We start from the raw sequence: 25,580 nt of genomic DNA, 5'->3' as shown, positions 1-25,580 counted from the left end.
AAAGAGAACCAGACATCTCAAGTTAATGGATTTAGCGCTTTTCTGTGGATGGGAAGATGCAAAAGTCTGGGCTCGTTGAAATCATTCCTTTGAGATGCACCTCAGCTCTCTGGGGCCAGAATCCTTTGCTTTCCCATCCCTCAGGGGGCACTACTGGGGGTGGCTGCAGGGGCTGAGGGCTTGGCAATGGGCAGTGGGCGGGGCAGCCTGTTTGTCTCCATCCCAGAGGTAGTGACTCATGGCTTGATGGCCGCAGCATCCTTTGTTTGCTGATACATAGGCAACATTTCTCATTCACAGAAATAGCAGAGCTGAGGTTCAAACCCACATCCACCCGACTCTAGAGGCTGTGTTCTGAACCCCCCACGCTACATCATCCCTCCCACAACCCTGTAGCCATGAGCTCACCCCGCTTCCCTGTGGACAAGGGTTGACCCACTCCTAGAAGGGCTGTAGCAGGTGAGGGCTACAGAATAGGGAGAACAGCACGGTGGCCCTGCCGTCTAAGAGCTGTGTGATCTCCGGTCAGCGGCTTCACTTCCTGGAGCCTCAGTCCCCTCATCTGTAGAATGGGAACTATATCATGGAGTGATTGGGAGGACGTCACACAGGACCTCACACTCAGGAAGTGTGCTCACGGTCCACTCTCCTCCCCTCTTAGGGGCTCCCACACCATCCTCACTGCTCCATGGGAAAAACAAGGGCCAGGAGTCCCTGAAAAGTTGAAGGAAAGGCTGCAACTCCTCGCTACCTCTAGACCATTGGACCTAGAGACCAGGGCTGGGGTCTCATTCCTCTCTTTTCCCCACAGGGCTGATCACATGACACGAAGTCAATAAATGTTTCTTCTAAAAACACACCCCCCCACACCCCCACACCCCCACACACATTCACATACACACATACATGCACACATTCACATACATACATGCACCAATGCACACATAGGACAGGAAGGAAATACATCAGCACATTCTCCCCAGATAGCTCTGAATTGTGACACTTTATCTTTCTTTTCACTTATCTGCATTTTCTGACTTTCCTAGAAAGCACACATAACATTTTGTGGCATTATCTGAGGTCTTGAAAGACATCTCACCCCATTGGTACTATAGGCTACCTCTGGGAAATGGGATAAGAAGGACTACTTAATTAAGGGGACTTTAAAAAAAAACTTTATGTGCATGCTTACTTTTTAAATTACTTGTGTAATTTGTTATAAAGAAAACTATAAGCCACGTGGCCCATGAGGGCGGAAATAGCTCTTCTACTCAGTAACCTGAGTCTCAGTTTCTTCATCTGTAAAATGGAGGTAAATTTGTTATTTTGTAGAGTTCATTGTAAATATTAATGATAACGTGTTAAAAAGTAACTCAGCATATAGTAAGTGATTAGTAATTTAAAACTGTTATGAAGGGCTTATTTGGGGGTTATTTTGTCTGTGGGTTTATTCTACATAAGCAGGTGCTTCTCTAGGGATCTATATAATGAAAAATACACCTTTATCAAACACCTAAAATTCTACATCTCACTACGGTGAAAACACAATAGAAAACATAAGGTGCATTTGAAATAGAATATCTCCTTATATTTTCTAGTATTGAACTTGACCGCTTAGGCTCCCTTAGATTCAGCAGTCAGTGACAGATCTTGGACTTCTCCGTGCTGGGCAGAAAAATCTGGAGTGTTTTGTTCATATTTATTTTCTTCTTTTTCTATTCCACCACAAAGCCTTCCTCTGGCTGGAAAATTCACCCAAGATCCCTACCACCACCCTCATCCCCAAAAGATCAGGAGGAAGTGAGCTTTACCCCAGATGCAGTGGCGGAGCTGAGCTAATCCTTTCTTCTGTCTTTGGGAATTCGCTTGCCTGTTGACCCAGCTGCCCTACACATGCTCACAAAAACCTTCTGCCAAACTTCATTAGCCATTTAGGCTTCTCTGGTGCTCTTCTGAGTCCCTTATTTTCTAGCATTAATTTAAGCAACATTTTCTCACCTCTGTCAGCATGCTTCCGCAACTTAGAGGCTTAAAATTAAAAAATGAATTGTAATGGATTTTGTCATAAATTGCCTAAAATCAAAATGTTTGGTTTCATCTCCTCTTTCATTTCCAAATGATTAGCAGCTGCCTGTAGCACCTGTTGGGAAGGACTCAGACCATTCCCAGGCTAAACAAAAAAACAAAAGCAAAAACAAAACAGAACAATGCCAGAAAATCCCACCATAGCCTTATCAATTAATATTTTCTGTTAATGAGTTACGGATGTCTGCCTTGGCCATGAAATCAAGGGCTCATGGCACATCTGACACCACAGACCTAAAAAAGCACTTTCTCCTTTGATGCCAAAGAAGCAAATTGGTGGGAATTCCCTGTGATACAATGCGGCAATAATAACAGCTCTTATTTATGGAATGCGACTCTCAGTGAGGGGTTTTCCATACACAATACATCTTTTTTTTTTTTTTTTTTTTTTTTGTGGTACGCGGGCCTCTCACTGTTGTGGCCTCTCCCATTGCAGAGCACAGGCTCCGGACGCGCAGGCTCAGCGGCCATGGCTCACGGGCCTAGCCGCTCCGTGGCATGCGGGATCTTCCCGGACTGGGGCACGAACCCATGTCCCCTGCATTGGCAGGCGGACTCTCAACCACTGCGCCACCAGGGAAGCCCCACAATACATCTTACAGAAACTCCCCAGTTATCAGGACAGTTATAGTTGCAAGTGTCAGACAACCAACTCACACTAGCTTAAGCAAAAAGGAAATCATGCAAAGGGAATTATTTGGATTCATGGAACTAAGAGAACTGAATTAATGCTTAGAATCACAGGAACCAATCTCCAAAACTGGCTCCAGAAACTTCCTCTCTCCATCTCTCATTTTTATTTATCTCTCTTTGTCTTTGCCTGTTCATCACATTTCCTCCTACTATAGACAGGCCTATTCCAGATGAAGAGGAACATGGTTGCCATTTCCCCAATGAATATAAAGTTCTACTTTCTTCCAACATGGGTATATCAGTCCCAGGGAAAAATTCTTATTGGACTGTTTGGGTCACATGACCATTCCTTGGACCAATCACTGTTGTCAGATGATTTGACCAGAATTGGGTTATATTCCCATCCTTGAGGATAGACTAGAAGACAAGTTAAAAAGTTGAATAGGCTGATAAAACAGGGCCACTGTGAATAGTTGCGCAGGTTGCACACTATACAAGGGCACCAGCAGAAGCCTGCCCTGTGCTCTGCTCAGCAAGCCATGCACCCTGGCCCCAGAAACATCTGCTAGAAGAAGGAATGCCTTTTCCTAATTCAGACAAAGGTATCACATAGGCCAGCAGCCGCCCTGAGCCAAACCAACAGTTACTGCTGCCCACTGCAAACTCTAGGAAGTAAATAATAGTGATCTCATTTATAGGATGAGGAAACAAAGATCCATAGAAATAAAGTGACTTGCCCAAGTTTATACAGCAGAATACAGTAGAGTCGGGATTTGAATCCAGGTCTGTCTGGCTCCAAAGCCCATGTTTTCCCCATAAGAACCCATTCAGCCAACTGTGGGAAGAGTAGGACTCACCAGTCTCCTAATACCATAAGGAAGAAGTGAGAAAAGTGGATTTTTTGGGTCTCTTCTCTCTGAAAACCCAGCTAACCCCCTGGGGGCAGACAATCTAAAGAAGCAATCCAGGGCTTCCCTGGTGGCGCAGTGGTTGAGAGTCCGCCTGCCGATGCAGGGGACACGGGTTCGTGCCCCGGTCCGGTAAGATCCCACATGCCGCGCAGCGGCTGGGCCCGTGAGCCATGGCCGCTGAGCCTGCACGTCCGGAGCCTGTGCTCCGCAATGGGAGAGGCCACAACAGTGAGAGGCCCACGTACCGCAAAAAAAAAAAAAAAAAAAAAAAAAAGAAGCAATCCAAGCCAAACCCAAGGCAAGACACTGGACAAACACTGTGTTTGCAAACAGCTTGAAAGTCATGGTGTTTCCCTTAAAAAGGTAATTTCTTGCTTGGAACACTGAGAAATTAGATGCAATCTGTTTTGATTTCTTCTCAATTTAGGACACGCTTTAGTGACCAATCTGAAGACACGCTAGCATCCTTCTGTCTTGAGGATATGTCTCTGTTCATAAAGGAAATCTACATCATCCCACAGGAAAAGCGGCCCAGGATGTGTATGGCAAGTGGGCAGACAGGCTGAGCTGGCTCTTTCTAGTTATTATTAATAATAATAATAATAATTACCATTCACTGGGCATTTACTACATGTCATGTCTGGTGCTTGAGATGCCCATCACCACACAGCCCTCTTAGAAAGTCAGGGCAGGAGGGTATTTTAGCTACTCAGCATCTGAACACCCTTCCTGTTGTGGGAAAATCCCCCACGGGGAGATTCTTGGTGGGAGCTGGAGCCCTCTCCCTCCCCAGGACCAGAAGAGACCAGAGCTCCATGAGCTCCCGATGTCCTTCCTGAGCATTGCCTTTTTGCTTAAATGAACCAAAGTATGTTTCTGTTGTTTGCATCCACGCACCCTGCTGCATCAAAGTGTCGTTACCCCCATCTTACAGATGGGACTCTGAGACTCAGAGAGAGTACACGACTTGATTTTTAAAAGTTTAAAAGCTCTAGAGGGACAAAGCAGAGTTCCAGAAAGGCACTGGGGAGGCGTAATGCAGTCAACACAAGCGTAGCTTTGTCGTCTGGTTGACTTGGAGGTGAACACCCGCTTCGTCATTCATAGCCAAGGGATCTCCGGCAAGTCACTTAACCTCTGTGTCTCCACGTCTTCCTCCAAAAACTGCAGACAGTGATGCCAATAACATGGGATTCTTGAGAGCCTTAAAAGAAAGCATGTGTGTACTGCTCTCAACCCAGCGTCCGGCACTAGAAAACACTCAACCCATGGGAGCTAACGCATCTGTTATTACTTGTGTTCATTATCCAAGTGGGCTTTCTCTTTATCTGACCATCTAGTAGGATTCTGTCACTTTATTTTGTCATCCTCCCACCCCTAGAGCCATGGCGGTAGGAAAGTGGAAGGTGGGCTGAGTAATAGTGCCGCCAGGGTGTCCGTGACTGGGGGTAGGGGTGGCGTGACTTCTGAAACCAGCCACACTCACTCCGGTTCTCTCCGTGTCTCAGGAGGACCCTGGCACAGACCAGCGGAGCCGCGGCCTGTGCTCACTGGTCACGCTAATGACGGCAGATTTCCGCCCCTTCGCCCCTTGATCACCAGCTGCCCCAGGTTTTATCACCGGCTCCCAGGGCAGAGCAGGCCACCCCCTTTCTGTCTTACTCCGTGTCACCCAGAACAGAGCCAATTAAAGAACTCATTCATTTCTCCACCCTCCACCCCTTTAATTACAAACAGTGCTGAGAGTTGAATAACACAGAACAAAAGATGGATTTATTTACCCCAGGACATAAACAAGATTATCAGAAACCCGCATTCAGAAGCCCTGAGCCCCTGGGAGAATTTTAATTTGCTGACCCCTACAGGAATCTTAGGCCTTTCTACATAATTATAAAACCCCAAGAGTTTTGCCTGCTTGAGTGATTTGTTGGCACACATACACCACCCTGGTCCTTGCTCTGATTGGCCGATTATAAGCATCTCTGTTGGGGATGTAAACCAGGCTCTTTTGAGACAACACAGGAAGACTGAAAGAAATTCTCTTTTCCTGGTGAAATGTTCTTATTGCAGGCCACCAGGAGTGACAGGTACGTCAGCAGGAGCAGAGAGAGGGCGAAATTACATTGGTTAGCGTGTGTTTGGTTACAAATCATTTAACCTCACATTAAAATGGCATTAAGCCCAAAAGAGGGAATCTATTGGCTCCTGGAACTCAAACATCAACCAAGGAAGCAATCTTCAGGCACAGCTCAATGTGGGGGCTTTAAGCATGTCATCAGGCTCAGTCTCTCCCTATATCTCTCACCTGTCTTTCTCTGTGTTGGCGTCTCTCTCATGGGAAAGATGGTCCCTGTTGCTCCCAAGCTCCCAACCTATCAGCTCCTAGAAGAGTCTCACAGGGCCACCTGAACCAGTCACTGTGCCCCTGGAGGATGAAATATACCCATTGGCTAGACCTGGGTCACGTGCCCAAGCCTGTATCTGGAGCATGAGGCCAATCCTATGTGAACCATAGGGACTGAGGGTGTCAGAGTGGTGAGTACTCCCCACCTTCCCCCCGAAAATTGGGGTGCTGTACCCAGAAGAAGGGAGATGGGTGCTGGGCCGATAAAAACAATGGATATCCATCAGAGTACTCCTCTGGGGTTAGGATTGCAGAGCACACCACGGTCTTCCTGGGGCAACTTGGAAGTGGTCACTTTAGTGTCCGTCATGGGTTGTTGAATTGTGTCTAGAAAAAAAAGGTACAATGACAATATTAAAAAGCTCCCAGATTCTGAGGACCTACAGTGGAACAATCTCCCTGCTCCGTAGTTCTACATCGTTGCCATTCCTGTCCTCAACCCATATCAGTATCCCCACTTTACAGATGTGAAAACAGAGGTTTTGGAGCGATTCATCACCTGGTCAAGGTGACATGGCTAATGAGTCAAAGCTATGGTTCAAACCCGTGTCACCTGTCAGAACCCCAAACCCAGGCTTCTTCCCTTAAAACAAAAGACTGCTAGAACAGACTTCAGAATATTTCCAATTCAACTCCAAACTTTATCACAGGGATAAGTGGCCCCCTCCCCTGCCAACTTCCGGTCAAGAATATTGTGGCCCTGTTGATTTTTTTTTTTTATGTATTTATTTTTGGCTGTGTTGGGTCTTCATTGCTGTGCTAGGGCTTTCTCCAGTTGCAGCGAGTGGGGGCCACTCTTCAACGCGGTGCGCGGGCCTCTCACTGTCGCGGCCTCTCCCGTTGCGGAGCACAGGCTCCAGACGCGCGGGCTCAGTAGTTGTGGCTCACAGGCCCATTTGCTCCGCGGCATGTGGGATCCTCCCTGACCAGGGCTCGAACCCGGGTCCCCTGCATTGGCAGGCAGATTCTCAACCACTGCACCACCAGGGAAGCCCCTTGTTGATCTTAAGGCATCGAAATCTCTGGTAACACTTTTACTTTTAATCTGGTAATGTTAAAAGTAGTACAAATAGTAATAAGAGCAGCAGCCATCAGAGGATGTCCTACGTGCCAGGCACCTCTTTAAGTGTTTGTCATGCCACCTTCACAGCCGCTCTCTAAAGCAGGAACTGGGACCGTCCCCATTTCATAGGAGCAGAAACTGCACAGGTGTGGGCAAGGCTTGCCTTTGAATCCATGTTCAACTAATTCCAATGCCTCTTCTCTTTCCATGGGAGTTAAATGAATCGGCTTTCTCCCTGGCAACTTGTTCCTTCTTTCTGTGGATTTAGACGTTCTAAGCCTTTAAATTAGTGCAGGTTCTGGGGAGTTTGTGTGAGTTCTTGTTTGAGCAGCTGTTTGTAGGTGATGAGGTGCGGCATGTCGACATGTAAAGACGTGCATGGAGGGTGGAAGATGCTAAGACCTCACTTGCCCTCGCGTGGAGGGGAGGCACGGCAGAGGACTGGCCTGGCCGTGGGTGCCCTGCAAACTCAGGGTGTGCCAACGACGGGCAGCTGGGCCCGGATGTATGGAGTGTGATGGTGAATCGTTTGTGTCAACTTGGCTGGGCCGTGGGGTGCCCAGGTACTCAGGGAAACATTATTTCTGGGTGTAGCTGTGAGAGTGTTTCCGGGTAAGAGTAACATTTGAATGAGTGAGTCAAGAGGATCAGCCTCCCCAGTGTGGGTGGGCCTCATCCTGTCTGTTGGAGGCCTCAAGAGTAGAAAAGGCTGAGTAGAAAGAAGGACTCTCTTTATCCCTCTCTCTGTCTCTCCCTGACTCTCTTGGAGCTGGGACATCAGTCTTCTGCCTTCGGACTTGGACTCAGACTGGAACTTAGAGCATTGGCTCTTTTGGACCTGAGGCCTTCAGGCTGGCTCTTCTGGGTATGTTCTCCTCAGCCTCTATATCACATGAGCCAATTCTTTATAATAAATCTCTGCCCGTAGATATACATGTATATACACATACGGTCATCCCTCAGTATCCGCAGGGGATTGGTTCCAGGACCCGCCGTGGATACCAAAATATGCAGATGCTCAAGTCCCGTAGTCAGCCCTCTGTATCCATGGTTCCACGTCTGCAGATTCAATCAACCACTGATTATGTAGTACTGTATGTATTTATTGAAAACAATCTGCATGTAAGCGGACCCGTGCAGCTCAAACCCATGTTGTTCAGGGGTCAACTGTATATATCCTATAGATTCTGTTTCTCTGGAGGACTCTGACTAATACAGAGGACCACAGGGCATACATCATCTCCCTGACGATTCAGGCCAGATTTTTCCAAAAGGCAGTGGAAGGTGGTGGGCACTGCCCATCACCCTGGAATGAGGTCAGACAATGAGGATGCGGAGAGGTGGGTCTTAAGCTGGGTGGTAGGTGTGAACTCCAAGGCAGGCAGTGCCCTGAGCACCGGGTGCACTGACACAGTGTGGGGGGCGGAGTCCGTAAGCGTCCAGGGAGTTGGGTCTCTGGTCTCTGAGCACGTTCCCTCCAGTCGCATTTAGAAGCCGACACTTCACTTCCGCTCCCCTCCCACCGCCCTGGAACACTCAGTCAAGTCAGCATAGAAGTTGCAGCCTGGGGCTTCCCTGGTGGCGCAGTGGTTGAGAGTCCGCCTGCCGATGCAGGGGACACGGGTTCGTGTCCCGGTCCGGGAAGATCCCACATGCCGCGGAGCGGCTGGGCCCGTGAGCCACGGCCGCTGAGCCTGAGCGTCCGGAGCCTGTGCTCCGCAACGGGAGAGGCCACAACCGTGAGAGGCCTGCGTACCGCAAGAAAAAAAAAAAAGTTGCAGCCTGTTCTTCGCTGCCACCATGGGCAGCAAGGTCTGTCCCGTGCTTGAGGGGAGGTGTGCAGGGCAGAGCGGCAGCTGGAGGCTGAAGGAGGGGAGCTAAAGCAGAAGGAGCAGCGCCTCGTGGGAGACGTGAAGCAGTGGTCCAGAGAACCGCGGCTGGCCACAGGGACAAGCAAGATGAATTTGTGAAACATGCATGCGCTCCCCAGTGGGGGAAGCCTGGCTTTACAAAGGAAAAGAAAAAGAGGAGGAGAAACACACACACACACACACACACGCACAGAAAGAAAGGGAAAGTGGGAGGGGGAGAATCTTCTAGAAATTGAGTGGGATGGAAGCTTGAGCCTCATAATGAAGATCTTAAAAGGAAATACAGCACCACAGACTGGTAAAATCTGGGGCCTACTCGTGAATGAATGAATTTTTAAAAATGTGTGCCCAGGTGCTGGACTGAGCCCTTTCCATGGCCCATTTAATTCACTCCTCAAAATAGCACCAAGGTCAGTATGATTATCTTACTTTATAGATGATGATATTGAGACCCAGAGAGGTTTACTCAATTACTCAAGGTCACACAGCTAGGAGCTAGTACAGTCAAGAACTGAATCTAATTCTGTCAGACTCCAAATCAGGGACTCTTAACTGCTACACAAGATTCTTAACATGTGATCTGCAGAACAACATACCCAAAAGATCTCTGTTTAAAAGGGGGAGGGAGAGGGAAGGAGGGCAGGAAATTTGACCAAATAAAATTGGAAAATGGAACTTATTATCACCCACTTGGAAAGTCACACAGTGCAGCAGCAGGCTGAGAGGCTGCGAGAGGCTGTTCTGGTTAGCTACTGCTGTGTAACAAACGAGTATGTGATAGTTAATTTATGTGTCAACTTGGCTAGGCCATGGTACCCAGATATTCGGTCAAACACTAGTCTAGGTGATGCTGTGAAGGTATTTTTTTAGATGAGATTAATGTTTATATCAGTAGACTTTCAGTGAAGCAGATTACCCTCTATAATGTGGGCGGGCCTCATCTAATCAGTTGAAGGCCTCAAGAGAAAAAAAGACTGGTGTCCCCTGAGAAAGAGGGAGTTCTGCCTACAGCTGCCTTTGGACTTGAGAGATGGAGATAGAGGTGGAATTGGTTTTGTTTCTCTGGAGGATGCTGATAATACACAGCCTAAACTTAGTGGCTTAAAGCAAGAAACATTTTTTACGTTCACTGATTCTGTGGCTCAGAATCCAGACAGGGCACAGCCAGAGCTACCTGTCCTTCTTCCACGAGGGCTGGGACTTTACCTCAGAAGCCTCTGCCAGCTGGGACTAGAACAGCTGGGGCTGGAGTGTGCAGTTCCCAGATAGCTTTTTCACTTACCTGTCTGGCATCTTAACAGGATAACTTTTGGACTGGGCTCAGCTGGGACTGCTGGCCAGAGAATATCCATGTGCTTCTCAGAGGGCTGGCCTCAGGGTATTCAGACTTCTTAAGTACAGCCCAGTATTCCAGCAAACGAGGTGGAAGTGGCATGGCGTTTTATGATCCACCCTCGGAAGTCACATAGCATTTCCACCATACTCTGTCTCGGATTCCAGGGGAGAGAACAGAGGCCCCACGTCTCAATGGGAGGAGTATGAGAGATTTTTCCGTGAGGCTGTGAAATCACCATAGAGGCCCTAAAGTAATCTGTTTAAATTTGCTAAATTCAGCTTTTCTCAAGATTCCACTTAGCCATTGTTATGGGTTGAACTGTGTCCCCCCGCCCCGCTACAAAATTCAGATGCTGAAATCTTAACCCCCCAGTATCTCAGAATGTGACCTCACTTGAAAACAGGGTCGTGGCAGATGTAATTAAAGATGAGGTCATACTGGGTGGGCCCTAATCCAATGTAATTGTATCCTTATAAAAAGGTGAATTTGGGGCACAGACACAGACATGCACATGGAGAGAATGCCGTGAGAAGATAAAGACAGAGGTCAGGGTTATACATTTACAAGCCAGGGAACATTAAGGATTGCCCCAAAACCACTAGATGCTAGGATAGAGAGGCCTGGAACAGATTCTCACAGGCTTCAGAAGGAATTAACCCTGCTGATACCTTGATCTTGGACTTCTAGCCTCCAGAACTGTGAAACAAGAAATTTCTGCTGTTGAGGGCTTCCCTGGTGGCTCAGTGGTTGAGAGTCCGCCTGCCGATGCAGGGGACACGGGTTCGTGCCCCGGTCAGGAAGATCCCACATGCCGCGGAGTGGCTGGGCCTGTGAGCCATGGCCGCTGAGCCTGCGCGTCCGGAGCCTGTGCTCCGCAACGGGAGAGGCCACAACAGTGAGAGGCCCACATACCGCAAAAAAAAAAAAAAAAAAAAAAAAAAAAAAGAAATTTCTGCTGTTGAAAGCTCCCAGTTCATGGTACTTTGTTACAGCAATAAAGTAATACAGATATAAACTCCATTCATTCATTCACTCTCTCATGCAGCCAAATTCAAAGCCCTTCACAGCATGGCCCCTGCTGATAGCCACTCCCTTCCCTCCCCTTCCCTTTCGTCCCCTGAAATTAAAAATTTAGTGAAGATTGAGTAAAGTAATATATGCAAAATACCTGGTATAGGAAGTACGCTATAAATATCTGTCCCCTTTCTTTAGCCATTTATCTTCTCTTGGTCATTTCTGCTTATTCCACTGACCCTGCCCAGTTGGTTTGCTTTTCTTGTTCGGCCCTGCATCTTTTTTTTTTTTTTTTTTTTAGTTTTTAATTTGGCTGCACCGGCTCTTAGATGCAGTTCGTGGGATCTTTAGTTGTGGCATGTGGGATCTAATTCCCTGACCAGGGATTGAACCCGGGCCCCCTGCATTGGGAGCGTGGAGTCTTAGCCACTGGACCTCCAGGGAAGTCCCGGGCCCTGCATCTTAAGCCTCCTTTTCAGACACCTGGGTTCCCAGTCTCCTAAAGAGGTTGGAGCCTGACTCCTCTATTCCCATACAAGCTCTTCCATCCAAGTCCATGCAGAGCCCCCAGGCAGCCCCAGGGTCAAGCGAGGGGCTCATAAGGGTAAGAGCTGCCAGGGGAACAAGGCTTTAGGACATTTCTAGTTTTGACGTAAGCAGCATATAAGAGGGAATTCTGCTTGAGTCATGTGGAGACAACATTGCTGAGCCATGGCAGGAGACTGTGCTCAGTCTAGGCTCGAATAAAAATTAGCTGTGTGGGGCTTCCCTGGTAGTGCAGTGGTTGAGAGTCCACCTGCTATTGCAGGGGACACGGGTTTGTGACCCGGTCCGGGAAGATCCCACATGCTGCGGAGTGGCTGGGCCCGTGAGCCATGGCCGCTGAGCCTGCGCGTCCGGAGCCTGTGCTCCGCAACGGGAGAGGCCACAACAGTGAGAGGCCCGCGTACCGCAAAAAAAAAAAAAATTAGCTGTGTGACTTTGGGCAGGTCTCAGAACCTCTCTGGGCCTCAGTTTTCCCATTTATGCAATCCACATCTCCTCAGGGATCCTCTTTCATTTAAAAGCTAAACAAGGGCCTCCCTGGTGGCGCAGTGGTTGAGAGTCCGCCTGCCGATGCAGGGGATACGGGTTCGTGCCCCGGTCTGGGAGGATCCCATATGCCGCGGAGCAGCTGGGCCCGTGAGCCATGGCCGCTGGGCCTGCGCATCCGGAGCCTGTGCTCCGCAACGGGAGAGGCCACAACAGTGAGAGGCCCGCATACCGCAAAAAAAAATAAATAAATAAAAATAAAAGCTAAACAAGATTGGTATGGATACCCTTTGTACAAATTGTAGAAAAATGTCATGCCCTCCCCAAGATTTCTGTGAAATACCAGGAATACTTTCCTTTTGTTCTTAGTTTTATTTAGGGCTCATCTTGATGTGCTGCTCAGAGAGTCCATTTCTACACTGGGGCAAACAGATGCGGAATTCAGCTCCTTACTCTCCATTAAGCAAACTGCTCACGTGAGGCACTGTGTCAGTGAGCATGTATTCAATATATTATGTTGGCTTCCCACCACTGATTCTCCCACTGTGACCCCAATTTTCTGGAAACCACTCCTCACGCAACTCAAACCAAGAGGGTGTGAATGTGACACCATCTCTGGATCCAAGGGTGAGCATGTGATCCAACCCTGGCCACTCAGAGCATTCCATCCGTCTGGCCACAATGATTGGTTCAAAGATGGTCATATGGTCCCAGTCCATCCAATAAGAATTAGCCCTGGGTCTTTTTAGAGAAAACTATTGGGAGTCAATACCTGAGAGTGAACCAAGAGAAAAAGAAAAGATATAAAAAGATACCAAACGTCAGTGACATGACTTAAGTCCCTGAATCCAGCCATGCCTGGTGTATTCAATTTCATAAGCGAATAAACACTCCTAGCTTATTTTTTTCTTAATCCAATTTGAGTTGTATTTCTATCACTTGGTGGCAAGAGACCCACGTAGTATTAAGCCTGACTGAACACTTGAGAGAGTACATGGCGTTACAGCACAGCGGCGCAAATAACAAATTCGATATTTGATATTCTTGTTTCTAAAAGTCCTCTGTTTTTTTAACTCGGGTTCTACCCTCTCTGACATGTGGCTCGGTGTTCTCCATCCCAAATTTGTTTATTTCTTGCAGAAAGTGGTTCAGCTACTTTTTTTTTTTTTTTTTTTTTTTTTTGCAGTATGCGGGCCTCTCACTGTTGTGGCCTCTTCCGGTGCGGAGCACAGGCTCCGGACGTGCAGGCTCAGTGGCCATGGCTCACGGGCCCAGCCGCTCCGCGGCACGTGGGATCCTCCCAGACCAGGGCACGAACCCGTGTCCCCTGCATCGGCGGGCGGACTCTCAACCACTGCGCCACCAGGAAAGCCCCTGTGGTCTGATTTTTGACAAAAAAGAAGGGATAAGATATAGATGTAGATATAGATGTATCTGGGAAACATATGGAATTGTATATACCAAAAGACTAAATAATAATCCCCGGCTAGGGGGACTATGGTAGTTTTCTTCCACATGTATACTTTTTTTAATCTTATGAACAAAATTAATTCTCATTTTTTTTCCTTTTTTATCCATGGAGGGACCTAGAGAATATTATACTTAGTTAAGTAAGTCAGATAGACAGAGACAAATACTACATAATGTCACTTATATGTGGATCTAAAAAATAATACAAATGAATCTATATATAAAACGTGTATACTTTTTAACATCTAATTATAAACATACCTATGTTACTCCTACAGTCAAAAATTTCTTAAAGCCTATTTTCATTTTGAAAAGTAAGTACACTTCTAAAACCCTTCTAAAAAGAGTATCTGGAAGAAATATACCAAATAATAGCAGCACTTTTATTTTTGGTTAATTCTTTGTGTTTTGTAGTTTTCCCACAACCGACAAGTGTTATTGTAAAGGTAAGAGGAAAAAGGTTTGTTTTAATTCCATGATTGTTCAGTGGGAGAAAGAAGTTTGCAAACGAAATTCAGAAAATCAGAAAACATAGTTAGGGGCAGGGCAGGGTGGGGATGGCTTGGGGTTGGCAGATACGCAAATCCTTTGAATGGATTTTCCACTTCAGTGAGTTCCTTTTTTTCTTTTAGCTACTGTCTGATAAAGATGTATGTTAGAATACAGCTATTATATATTCCAAATGTCATATTCCTCAACAGCTGTTTGAAAGAGCATATTTTATTGAGAAAGAAGTGTCACTGAAGCTAAGAGAAAGAAAGACAGTTTCTACCAAAGTGCCAGAAGTCAGGAGACTGCAAGACAAGAAACAGTTATGTACTTCTGAGGCTGTCCTTGAGCAGAACGCAGAGAGCAGCAGAGGACAAAGCCAGCGAGAGAAGGCAGAGAAAGTCTCTTCAAGAAAGATGTTATCAGGAAATTGAAAACTGGGCCACCCCATCCAGACTGTCTAAACAATGATGCCTGGAAGAAGGTAGGAGCAGGAAAATTGCCTCCCAAATGGTTAGATGAATTGTGAGTTCAAAATTACAAGTTATCAAAAGAAATTATAGGGAAAACATGGGGAGAGGTGTAAGAGAGGAAGGAGGGAAAGAGATAGAGGAAACAATAGTAGTAAACTACATTCTTAGCTGTCACTTTTCAGAAAAGCAGGGGGGAAATGCAGCAAGGGGGAATAGATGCATTTGGGGTCAGATAAACAAAAATATGGACATTTCAACTTCATCTTGGTAATGATCAATCTAGCAGCCTCGTCTAGCATGCCAAGCCCCCTGAGGAAGAAACTGTTGTGCCCAAGCTTTGCCTGGAATAGGAAGCCGTTTGTTCTTCCCTCTTCTTTTCAGGGGATTACACTTTTCTCTGCTTCTGTGTGCACGCTGGGGAAGGGAACTGACATTTACTTTTATTTGTGCATTTGTAAAGTAATGCTTGTGCATGAGGTAGGAAAAATTCAAACAGTGAAAAACCCTATCCAGTGTAAAGTAAGTTATGCTTTACGCTAGACATCTTCTGCTTACCCCTCCAGATCCACTTCTATGGCACCAACAGGCTCTCATGCCCTCTGGCTTCTAGGTGGGTTGAGCCCATGGGCGGCACTGGCAGGAGATCAGAGGAAAGTAGCAGCATGTGTTTAGGGCACCCTTCCTGCAAGGTTGCCTCAGACTGCTTGTATCCCTCAACTACAGGTCATTGCTCCTCTCAAGGAAGCCTTCCCAATGTGACCTCTCTCCTTCAAGGAGCTGGTAACCATTCCTTCCCCTTGTCCCTTAGAAATGGCCACAGTTTCATTGATCCTAGCCCTTGGTTACTGCACTTTCTCCTGTGTTCCATTACACCTACACCTGTGTAAATGGTCCCTTTGTAAATAAACTGTCTTCATATCGCCTTGAGCCTGCCATGTGTGTCCTGCTGGGCTCTGACTCATACACCCTCCCACACCTAATCCCTCCCACACGCTATTGTTCCCCCACTTCAAGGTGACCACTGGTACAATTTCTTGTGTATCATTCCAATCTCTCTCTCTTTTTAATAAAAAGTTAACATATAGGGCTTCCCTGGTGGCGCAGTGGTTGAGAGTCCACCTGCCAATGCAGGGGACACGGGTTCGTGCCCCGGTCCGGGAAGATCCTACATGCCACGGAGCGGCTGAGCCCTGAGCCATGGCCGCTGAGCCTGCGCGTCCGGAGGCTATGCTCCACAACGGGAGAGGCTACGGCAATGAGAGGCCCACGTACCGTAAAAAAAAAAAAAAAAAAAAGTTAACATATGATATACTCGTTTTCCTCCCCTTAAAAAAAACACAAAACTTAATACAACTTGAAGATTGTGAATGTTTTCTATTTGCACAGCTTCTGCCCAATCCATTTTCCACTCTTTTCCACAGTGCTTCTGGAAGCTGACCTATATGAATTGCACCAATGGGCCCCTTGTCCTGTAGCATCTAGTTGGGTCTTGCCAGTTGGAGTCCATCTGTAGATTGGAGGCACCTACAACAGATAAGAAGGCAGGAGGAATGCGACCTTTGGGTGTTTACCCTTTCTGCTCCCTCTGTGCCAGGTTGCTATGGTTGGCTGCTTCCCTCTTCAGAAGGCTACAGCTCTGTTGCTGGACAGCCATCTTCTACAGGTTCTTCTCATTCTGCTAACTGCTCCCTCCCTTTGTCTCTTCAGGTCTAGAGTTGATAAGAGCTCCCCACTGTTGCCAGCTTGGAATTACTGCACAATCCCCTGTTGGTTTCTGCTAACTTTGCCTACACCTTCGGCAGTAGCCCCTTAATTACACTCTCCTCTATTATCCCCCTTTGACTATGTCATCTCTGTCTTCCTGGGACCCTAACTAACATCTGGATCATCTCATAGAAATACATATAGCATGACCTCATTTTTTTTTACCAACTGATTAATATTCCATTGTAAGAATGTAACATTTTATTTAACCAATTCCCTATTAATAGATATTTGAGTTGAAACTAACGTTTATTTGCAACCTACTATGTGCCTGGAATATTTTTACATAAAATATCTCATTTGGTCCTCATAGCCACCCTATAAGTATTACCATTACTTATGAGTAGAGGAAACTGGGGTTTGTAGAGGTGATGACAGGACTCCAGGTGACATAGATAGTAAATGTAGACATGGGATTTGAAACTAGCTCTGACTCCAAAGCCCATAGCATATTGGTTGCTGGTGTGACTCTTAAGATCTGCCCTCAATAACAAGTGTTGAAGGGACTTCCATGGTGGTCAAGTGGTTAAGACTCCATGCTTCCAAAGTAGGGGGTGCAGGTTCAATCTCTGGCTGGGGAACTAAGATCCCACATGCTGCATGGCACGGGCAAAAAAAAAAAACACACACACACACAAGTGTTGAAAATTTGTTTTATTGTTGAAGTTTTAATGTATTTTAAAATAAACGTATTTATTGAAGTATAGCATACATACAGAAAAATACACAATTCATAATGTACAGCATTTAATGTTCACAAAGCAAACATAATCAGAGAATCACCACCCTGATCAACAGGTAGAATATTATCAACAGCATAGCGCCTCCCTGGGTCTCACTCCCAGTCACCATTCCCCGCCCCTCTCCAAAGATAATCTCTATTCTCTTCTGTCTCATATGATGTTTATCTGTTGAGTACTTAACTTCAGCTATTGCACTATACAGCCCTATACTTTTTGGCTAAGATGGAGTTACAGGAGTCGAATGCACCCTTCTGCCTGAAGACACTAAAAAAGTCAGACAATAAATATAAAACAAGGGTTTTTAAGACGTTAGACATCAGGCAATAAAGGATAGTAATCTCTGAGAGACCGGAAACGGAAAACAAGGTGAGTCCTGTAATTGCCTGGGTTTGCTGACTGGTGAGGGTTTCCAGAGTGCAGCACAGGGAAACAGAATGGCAGTCACTACATGGAGGAGATAAAGCTGGGAGTCCAGGGAGGCTGAGGCTGTATTCAGGGGAAAATGGGATTATTGCCCAGGCACCGGTGATAAGCTCATTCCTGTGACCCTAACAAGAATCCTGTGATCAGAGTAGGGCAGGACCGTTCCCCGCTGGAAGTGTGCATTCTGGACAGGCAAAAGTGGCACATGTCTACTACATGAGGTCTTGGTTATGTGTCCTGGCACCAGGCCCTCATAATGAGGTGTGGATGATCAGCTAATGTTGATCTCAGGTCTCTGCAATCAACAAAACATCATCCTATTCGAATGAAACTACCCGGTTGTACATCCAGGACATCCAGGACAGGAACAGACTGTTCCCTGTCCAAGAATAAGGAATTGGTTGGACAAACTTTTGGACAGCCATACACTGGAGCTCTATTTTAGCAAGCACTCATTTAAAAAAACATGTTTTAAAAAACACATCTATAGACGTGGGAGGATGTTTATATTTTATTATGTTTGAAAAGGCAGCTTACCAACAGGATGTATGGCAGGGGTTCCTATGTGTTAGAATCACCTGGGAACTATATTTTAAATAACTATATTTTATTTAACTGAAAATTCAGTGATGCCTGATATTTAATTGTAAGTCACTGAGTCTGCAGAGCTGTGCAGTCTTCTTCTACCATTTGAAACCTTTAGTAAAATGCTACTATACGCAGGTTTAGGAAAGTAGCATTTTGAGGGTATAAATAAACTGGGGCCAACAGGGAAATGAAGCTGAAGCAAAACGGGTGGTGTATTTGTTTCCTGGAGCTGCTGTAACAAATTACCGTGAAATGGGTGGATTAAAACAACAGCAATTTATTCTCTCACAGTTCTGGAACTAGAAGTCCAAAATCAAGACATTGGCAAAGACATACTCCCTCTGAAGGCTCGAGGGGAAGATCTTTCCTTGCCTCTCTGGATATTGCTGGCAGTCCACAGCCTTCCTTGGCTTGTGGACACGTCACCCCATTCTCTGCCTCTGTTGTCACCTGGCCTTCTGTTACTGAGTCCAAGCTTGTTCTGCTCGGCGCACAACAGGCCAGTAAGTTGGGAGATGAGGTGTCGGGGCAAGGAATAGTGACTTTATTTGGAAAGCTGGGGGTCTGAGAAGATGGCAGACTAATGTCCTAGAGAACTGTCTTTCCAGGCTCTGGATGCTAGTTTCTTTTATAGAACAAAGAGCAGGGAGGTGAGAAGGTAAAGTAAAAAGGCCAAAAATGGTTGCATATATCTCCTGGTTTCTGCCAGACTCAGGAGGGAATGTGTTAATTTCTTCTTCCCTGCAGCCATTCACAGGTGGGCTGGGTCAGGTTGTTTCCTGTGAGCTGAACAAAGATATTTTAGTTTTACATTGAGGCATGGGGGCAGGGTTCTCAGAGATGGGCCATTATGTTACTTGAAGGCAACATCCCTTTAGTGATTAACTTGTAGCAAGAGTAATAGAATACAAAGGTTAAAGTGAAAGAAACAGATCTAATACGGAGTCACATTTGTTATTCCCTATTACAATTCTCCTTGTGTGTCTTCTGTCTCTATGTCCAAACGTTACTCTTCTTGTAAGAAAGGATCAGGGCCCACCCTAATCCAGTATGACCTCTTTGTAACTTGATCATTTCTGCAAAGACTCTTATTCAAAATAAGGTCACACTCACAGGCACCCAGGGTTTAGGACTTGAATATACCTCATGGGTGTGGAGGACACCCAATTCTACCCATACAGGTAGGAAGCAGGATGGAGTGCATGCTGAACAGGAAGTTGTGAGTTACTTGGAAATCTTGGGACTACCTGGCAGGGGAGTGTTTTCCTACCTGGGATGGGGGTGGGTGGGTGTTGGAGATGTCCTTTCTTTTTTTTTTTTGGTGTCGTTTTTCTTATTATTATTATTGAAGTGTAGTTGATGTACAATGTTAAATTAATTTCAGGTGTACAGCAAAGTGATTCATATATATATGTGTATATGTATATATACACATATATATACCTATTCTTTTTCAGATTCTTTTCCCATGTAGGTTATTACAAAATATTGAGTATAGTTCCCTATGCTATACAGTAGGTCTTTGTTGTTTATCTATTTTATATATAGTAGTGTGTATATGCTAGTCCCAAATTCCTAATTTATCCCTCTCCCCGTGCCCATGGAGACGTCTTATGTGGATGTTAAAGGAAAGGTTTCCCCCAGAAGGCTAGAGAAATTAAAACCTTCCAGGTGGCTTGGAAATCCCTTGTTTTGGCGGGCCTTGCAGAGATAACCCTAGGTTGTCCTGCTGTGTGAACGAACACACACACACACACACACACACACACACACAACTTGAAGCATGAAGCCATTGTGGCAGAGTGCTGAAATAGGCTGCTGAATTTGGAATCATAAAACCTGGATTCGCAGGCAACCTACACCACTAACAAGTGCTAGATCCCAAGAGCTTCAATTTCTATCTTGGTAAAATGGGATTCATAATCCCCTTATTCCAATCTGTCCTGCAGCCCAGGAGGTGGTGTGCTGAAGAGTGTAGGAATGGAAAGCTTTATCTATGGAGGTAGCTTCCGCCACATCCTAGATCTCCAGTGGGGGAAATTCACGAAGAATATTCCTACAGACCATACCACATCCCCTGTTGCTGGGTCTGGTGGACCAAAGTAAAGAGAAAGGGGAGGAAAGAGAGGTTAACATTGCATTTTCTTCTCTTTGTTTACAAAGATTCAAATTCACCACCCTCCCCCTGGGGTGTAATTTGGAGAATAGGGTAGGGATGGGGTGGGGCCATAGAGCCCCCAAGGGGCCAAGTAGCAGGCAGTCATCCTTCTTTAACCTAGTGAAGTACAGGAATCGGGGGCGTAGTACAGATACACATTATCCAGCAATATCTCATCCTGGCAGCAATTCATCAATAGATTGCCAGCTACCAGGTGTCACAGGAGCCCCAAGTTTTACTTTTTTTTTTTTTTTTTTTTTGCGGTACGCGGGCCTCTCACTGCTGTGGCCCCTCCCGTTGCGGAGCACAGGCTCCAGACGTGCAGGCTCAGCGGCCATGGCTCACGGGCCCAGCCGCTCCACGGCATGTGGGATCTTCCCGGACCGGGGCACAAACCCGCGTCCCCTGCATCGGCAGGCAGACTCTCAACCACTGCACCACCAGGGAAGCCCCCAAGTTTTACTTTTGCCCTGGGCCCCATAATTTGTAAATCCACTGCTGACATTTCAGTAAAAATACCCAGAAGGAGTCCTCTGGGTGCTAGATGCAACACAGACAAGTATATTAAAGATATTCAGAAAATGATGACTTTTCGAATAGGTTTTTAATGCCAGATGTATGTAGTACTGACTGAAATTCAAGTGTTTAGCAGATTTGGAGATTTTACTTCGGCTACCCCAGCTGGCGTCCAACATATTCCAAAATTTTTCTGCTACTTGATACATCTATTTTTAATCCCTTCAGATGCCTTTCTTTTTGGTGAATTGGGAGGAGAGAACACCCATCGCTTCACATCTCTCAGTTCCTATTTTGCGTAAATCAACCAGGAATTAAGATTTAAACAATCACTTCATATCTGAGTTGTCAAATATTTCACTGTTGGGGGATATATTTGCATATCTGAAAACACATTGGCCTCTGCGTGTTTAAGGATGCAAAGAATATCCAGAAACTCCTAGAGATGTATCCATGAGAGCAGAGGTAAGGAGGTGATTATGGGGCAAGGGGACCCAAGAAGGTAGCAAGTCCAGGTCACGAGATGAGGAAGAGGGAAGATTTCCAGACCTGACTTAGTCTGACCTCCTGGTTATTCCCGTCAACACTGACCTAGCTTGGGCTCCCCAGAAGCAGACCTCGGAACAAGAATTTGGATATATTTGGGAGGCCATCCAGGCAGTACCAGAAGGGGAGTGGGAAAGTGAAACAGGTAAAGGGAAGAAGCTAATGCTGGGTGCTTGGTGAGCAGGCAGCTGCTACAGGCAATGGGGCTGCCCCAAGGCAGTCCTGAAGGGGACCTCTGGGGGACTATAGAACATGCTCCAGAGATGTCCTACCTTAGGGGCCAGGAGGCAAGGTATTAACAAACTCCCATTAGACGTTATTTTTATGTCGACTCATGTGGGTGTTAACTTCTTGCATAAAAAGGTTGCTCAGCTCAAAGAAAACAGGCCTGTAGCCCTGTGGTTCCCAAACTGTGCACCGGGGCACCCCAGGGTGCCACAGAAAATTCACAGAAGATAGGAAGATTTTACAGTTTTGAGGGAAACACAGCAACATCTATCCAACACTATGTGAGCTTTTAGTTGGAGGCAGCTGTGTTATAGGTTGATTTGTGTCTCCCCACAAATTCATATGTTGAAGTCTTAACCCCCAGGACCTTAGAATGTGACCTTATTGGGTTGAATACCTCTAGTGCTGGGAAGCTCATTCTCTCTCTGTGGAACATACCCATTCACAAACCGAAAAGGGAACTACTAATGGCATGCCTTGAGCCCTTGCTGGATACTAGGCTCTATACATTCATCATTTCACTTAGTCCTCCCAACTGTACAAAGTGGGCATCACCATTACTATTTATATATAGTACATGATGAAATTGAGGCTTGCAGAGGTGAAATGACTTGACCAAGATCTCATTACCAGTAAATGACACAGCCAGGATTTTTTTTTTTTTTTTTTTGGCGGTACGTGGGCCTCTCACTGCCATGGCCTCTCCCGTCGCGGAGCACAGGCTCCGGACGTGCAGGTTCAGCGGCCATGGCCCACGGGCCCAGCCGCTCCACAGCACGTGGGATCCTCCCGGACTGGGGCACGAACCCACGTCCCCTGCATCAGCAGGCAGACTCCCAACCACTGCACCACCAGGGAAGCCCGCACAGCCAGGCTTTGAACACAGGTCTTTTCTATTCCAGAGCCCTTTCTATTTCCAGTTCTTGCATGGCTCTGACAGGTGGGTGTTAATAACAAAAGCAAAAAGAGCTAACATTAATTGTGCACTTCCTTTGTGCTAGGCATTGTTCTTCACATGAATTACCCATTTGGTTTCATCATAGACCTATGAGATGATCATTGAGACTGCTCCGTGGCCAAGCCAGTCAGACTCCAGAACTCATGCCTTTTAAAACAGTGTTCTGGGGCTTCCCTGGTGGCGCAGTGGTTGAGAGTCCGCCTGCCGATGCAGGGGACACGGGTTCGTGCCCCGGTCTGGGAAGATCCCACATGCCGCGGAGCGGCTGGGCCCGTGAGCCATGGCTGCTGAGCCTGCGCGTCCGGAGCCTGTGCTTCGCAACGGGAGAGGCCACAACAGTGAGAGGCCCACATACCGCAAAAAAAAAAAAAAAAAAAAAAAAAAACAGTGTTCTGCCGTGTATTTCCTCATATTGAGCTGAAACCTTCTTCCTGTTCTTTGGGCTCAGACAAAACTAATTGAGCTCTTCTTTGCCAAGCCTGTCCCTCAAAGCCGTATGAAGACAGCCCTTTGTTCTGCTCGGGGCTGAACATTTCTCATTCTGTCTTGTTTTTCTCATCCCCTCTCATCCCCAGCCCCATCTTCTGAACACAATTCAGTTTATCTGCATCCTTCTGAAAGTGCTTGCTGATGGCTTAATGCTGCCCACAAAGGAAGCAGGAAGACCAAAACTTCCTGTAAAAAGAAAGGTCAGACTCAGTCTTCGGACAGTGGCAGGAAAATAACAACTTCTAAGCATCAGCATTTGGAGCTGTGTGGCTGGGCATTTTGTATTCTCTGGAGGGTCATCTTGCAGCAAGGCCTTCTAAAGAGAAGGTGAAGTCATTGTGCGGCTATGGTGACATCATAATCCTTAGCAGCTCAAGGGTTAGAAATAAGAGTCAGATTGAACCAGTGTGAAATAATGCCAAGGATAAAGCATGTAAATCAGAACATGTGCAATCAATCTGCAAGCTGGAACCTACCCCGTAGGGCTACTGGATTAAATGAGTTAATGTAAAGTGCTCAGTAGAGCACCTGGCACAGAGCGTGTGATCAATAAATATTAGTATTAATATCTGCTGTGAAATGAACACTGCACTGCCAAAATGACTAATTCTTCCTGGGAATGTGGTGTCAGGACATAATAGTAATAGTTGCCACTTAACTAGGACTCCTCATGTGCTCAGCCTTTACATAATGATCTGTTTTAATCCTTGACACCTGTGGTAAAGTTATTTTTCCCCATTTGAAAGAAATGGAAGCCAAGCTTCAGCCACATTAGGCATCTTATCCAGGATCATGAGGCTAAGTGATTAAGAGGTTGGATTTTAGAATCAAACGGATCTGGCTTTGAATTCCAGTTCGCACACTTTCTGTGTGACCTTAAAGATGTCAACCTGTTTGTGCCTCAGTTTCCTAGTCTGTAAAAGAGGGTAAGGAGGGCCTCCCTGGTGGCGCAGTGGTTGAGAGTCCGCCTGCCGATGCAGGGGATACGGGTTCGTGCCCCGGTCTGGGAGGATCCCATATGCCACGGAGCGGCTGGGCCCGTGAGCCATGGCCGCTGGGCCTGCGCATCCGGAGCCTGTGCTCCGCAACGGGAGAGGCCACAACAGTGAGAGGCCCGCATACCGCAAAAAGAAAAAAAAAAAAAAAAAAAAAAAAAGAGGGTAAGGAAATACCTTCCTTAATGACATGCTGTGAGGACTGAGTTAATATATGTAAAACACTTAGCACAGTATCTAGCACATTCCAAGCACTTAATTGTCATGCACACATAGACGTATGTATGTATACATTTATGTGTGTATGTATATGTGTGTGTGTGTATGAGGGGTTTGAAGGATGAATAAGTGTATTTGTCAGGTGGATAAAGGAGAGAAATCTCAGGTTAAAGTAATTGCGGGGCTAAAGGCCCACATTGGTCTACCAACCCCAAGGCACAAGAAATCACTGGCGGGCTATGGCAGGACGGGGGAGTTTGGAAGGAAGGAGTCGCTTGCAGTTAGACGGAGACAAAGGGTCAAGGTCCTCAGGCCTGAGAGGAAAAACCAGAGTTTGGAGAAAGTGGCTCCCCGGCCAGCCGCCCGCTCCCAGCCACGGACCCAATGGCTTGGGCGAGTTCGCGACCCCGCCCCCACCAAGCCCAGCCAATGAGGAAGCCCTCCACGGGGCGTGCCGTTGCCAGGCGACCGAGTGGGCCCCCGGCTTTGCAGTTAGCCGCGGCTTTCGCTCCCTCTCCGCGGGCGCTCAGCCTCAGGATGGGTGTCTGCGGGCCCCTCCATGGGCCCCCCTCAGACTTTGTCAGTGGAGTTTTACTTTTTTAGTTCATATTTTTGTTTCTAGAAGACAAAGATATCCCCTTCCCAAATGGGGAAAAACTCATAAAAGTTTGTGACTGTCTAAAAAGTAAGTCCAGGCTTGCCTGATTTCACCCTGCCGGGACTTCCTTATCCTGTCGGTGGGGAACCCAGAAGACTTGCTTTCCCATTCCTCCCCAGTCAGAAACCTGTCTGGAGTCTGTGTCTTTAGGACCTGCGAGTCGGGGAGAAATTGCTGGAGCCCCTGACACCAATGACTGCTGAGGTAGAAGATTCTGGAAGAAAACACACACATACATCTTCCCTGGGGGACACAGGAAAGCCTGAAGGATTTCCAAGATGACCAAGGTACCAGCCACCAAGAAGATACATAGTGCCCCTGCCTCGGGGGCCCTCTGGCCCTTTTATGCCTCAGATCTTCTAACGCAGGTGAGTCTCCCCTCTCTAGCAGTCGTGTTTTCAAGACGAAAAATCGGAATTAGCCTCCAGACCAACAAGGGACGGGGTGCGGGCGGGAGAAGAATCACGGTGTAATTAAATTGTCGGGAAACATCCGCGTTGCTATCGGTGGTTGG

General features: G+C 46.7%; 1 protein-coding gene across 2 annotated transcripts in view; it reads left to right on the top strand.

Annotated features, from left to right (window-relative positions):
- The window catches only part of CCDC60 (coiled-coil domain containing 60), a 262,580-nt gene that overhangs the window by 79,712 nt on the left and 157,288 nt on the right, over positions 1-25,580 (top strand). For both annotated transcript variants that reach the window (XM_082640818.1, XM_082640819.1), the window contains exon 3: positions 25,217-25,434. In XM_082640818.1, coding sequence (XP_082496944.1) covers positions 25,345-25,434 — 90 coding nt within the window. In that variant the 5' untranslated portion in view covers positions 25,217-25,344. The remainder of the gene's footprint in view (positions 1-25,216; positions 25,435-25,580) is intronic.

Source organism: Mesoplodon mirus, assembly GCF_964341445.2.
Source record: "Mesoplodon mirus genome assembly, chromosome: 13".
In the NCBI taxonomy this organism is placed as follows: domain Eukaryota; kingdom Metazoa; phylum Chordata; class Mammalia; order Artiodactyla; family Ziphiidae; genus Mesoplodon; species Mesoplodon mirus.
Note: the sequence above shows the minus strand (reverse complement) of the source record. Positions and strands in the feature narration are given on the sequence as shown.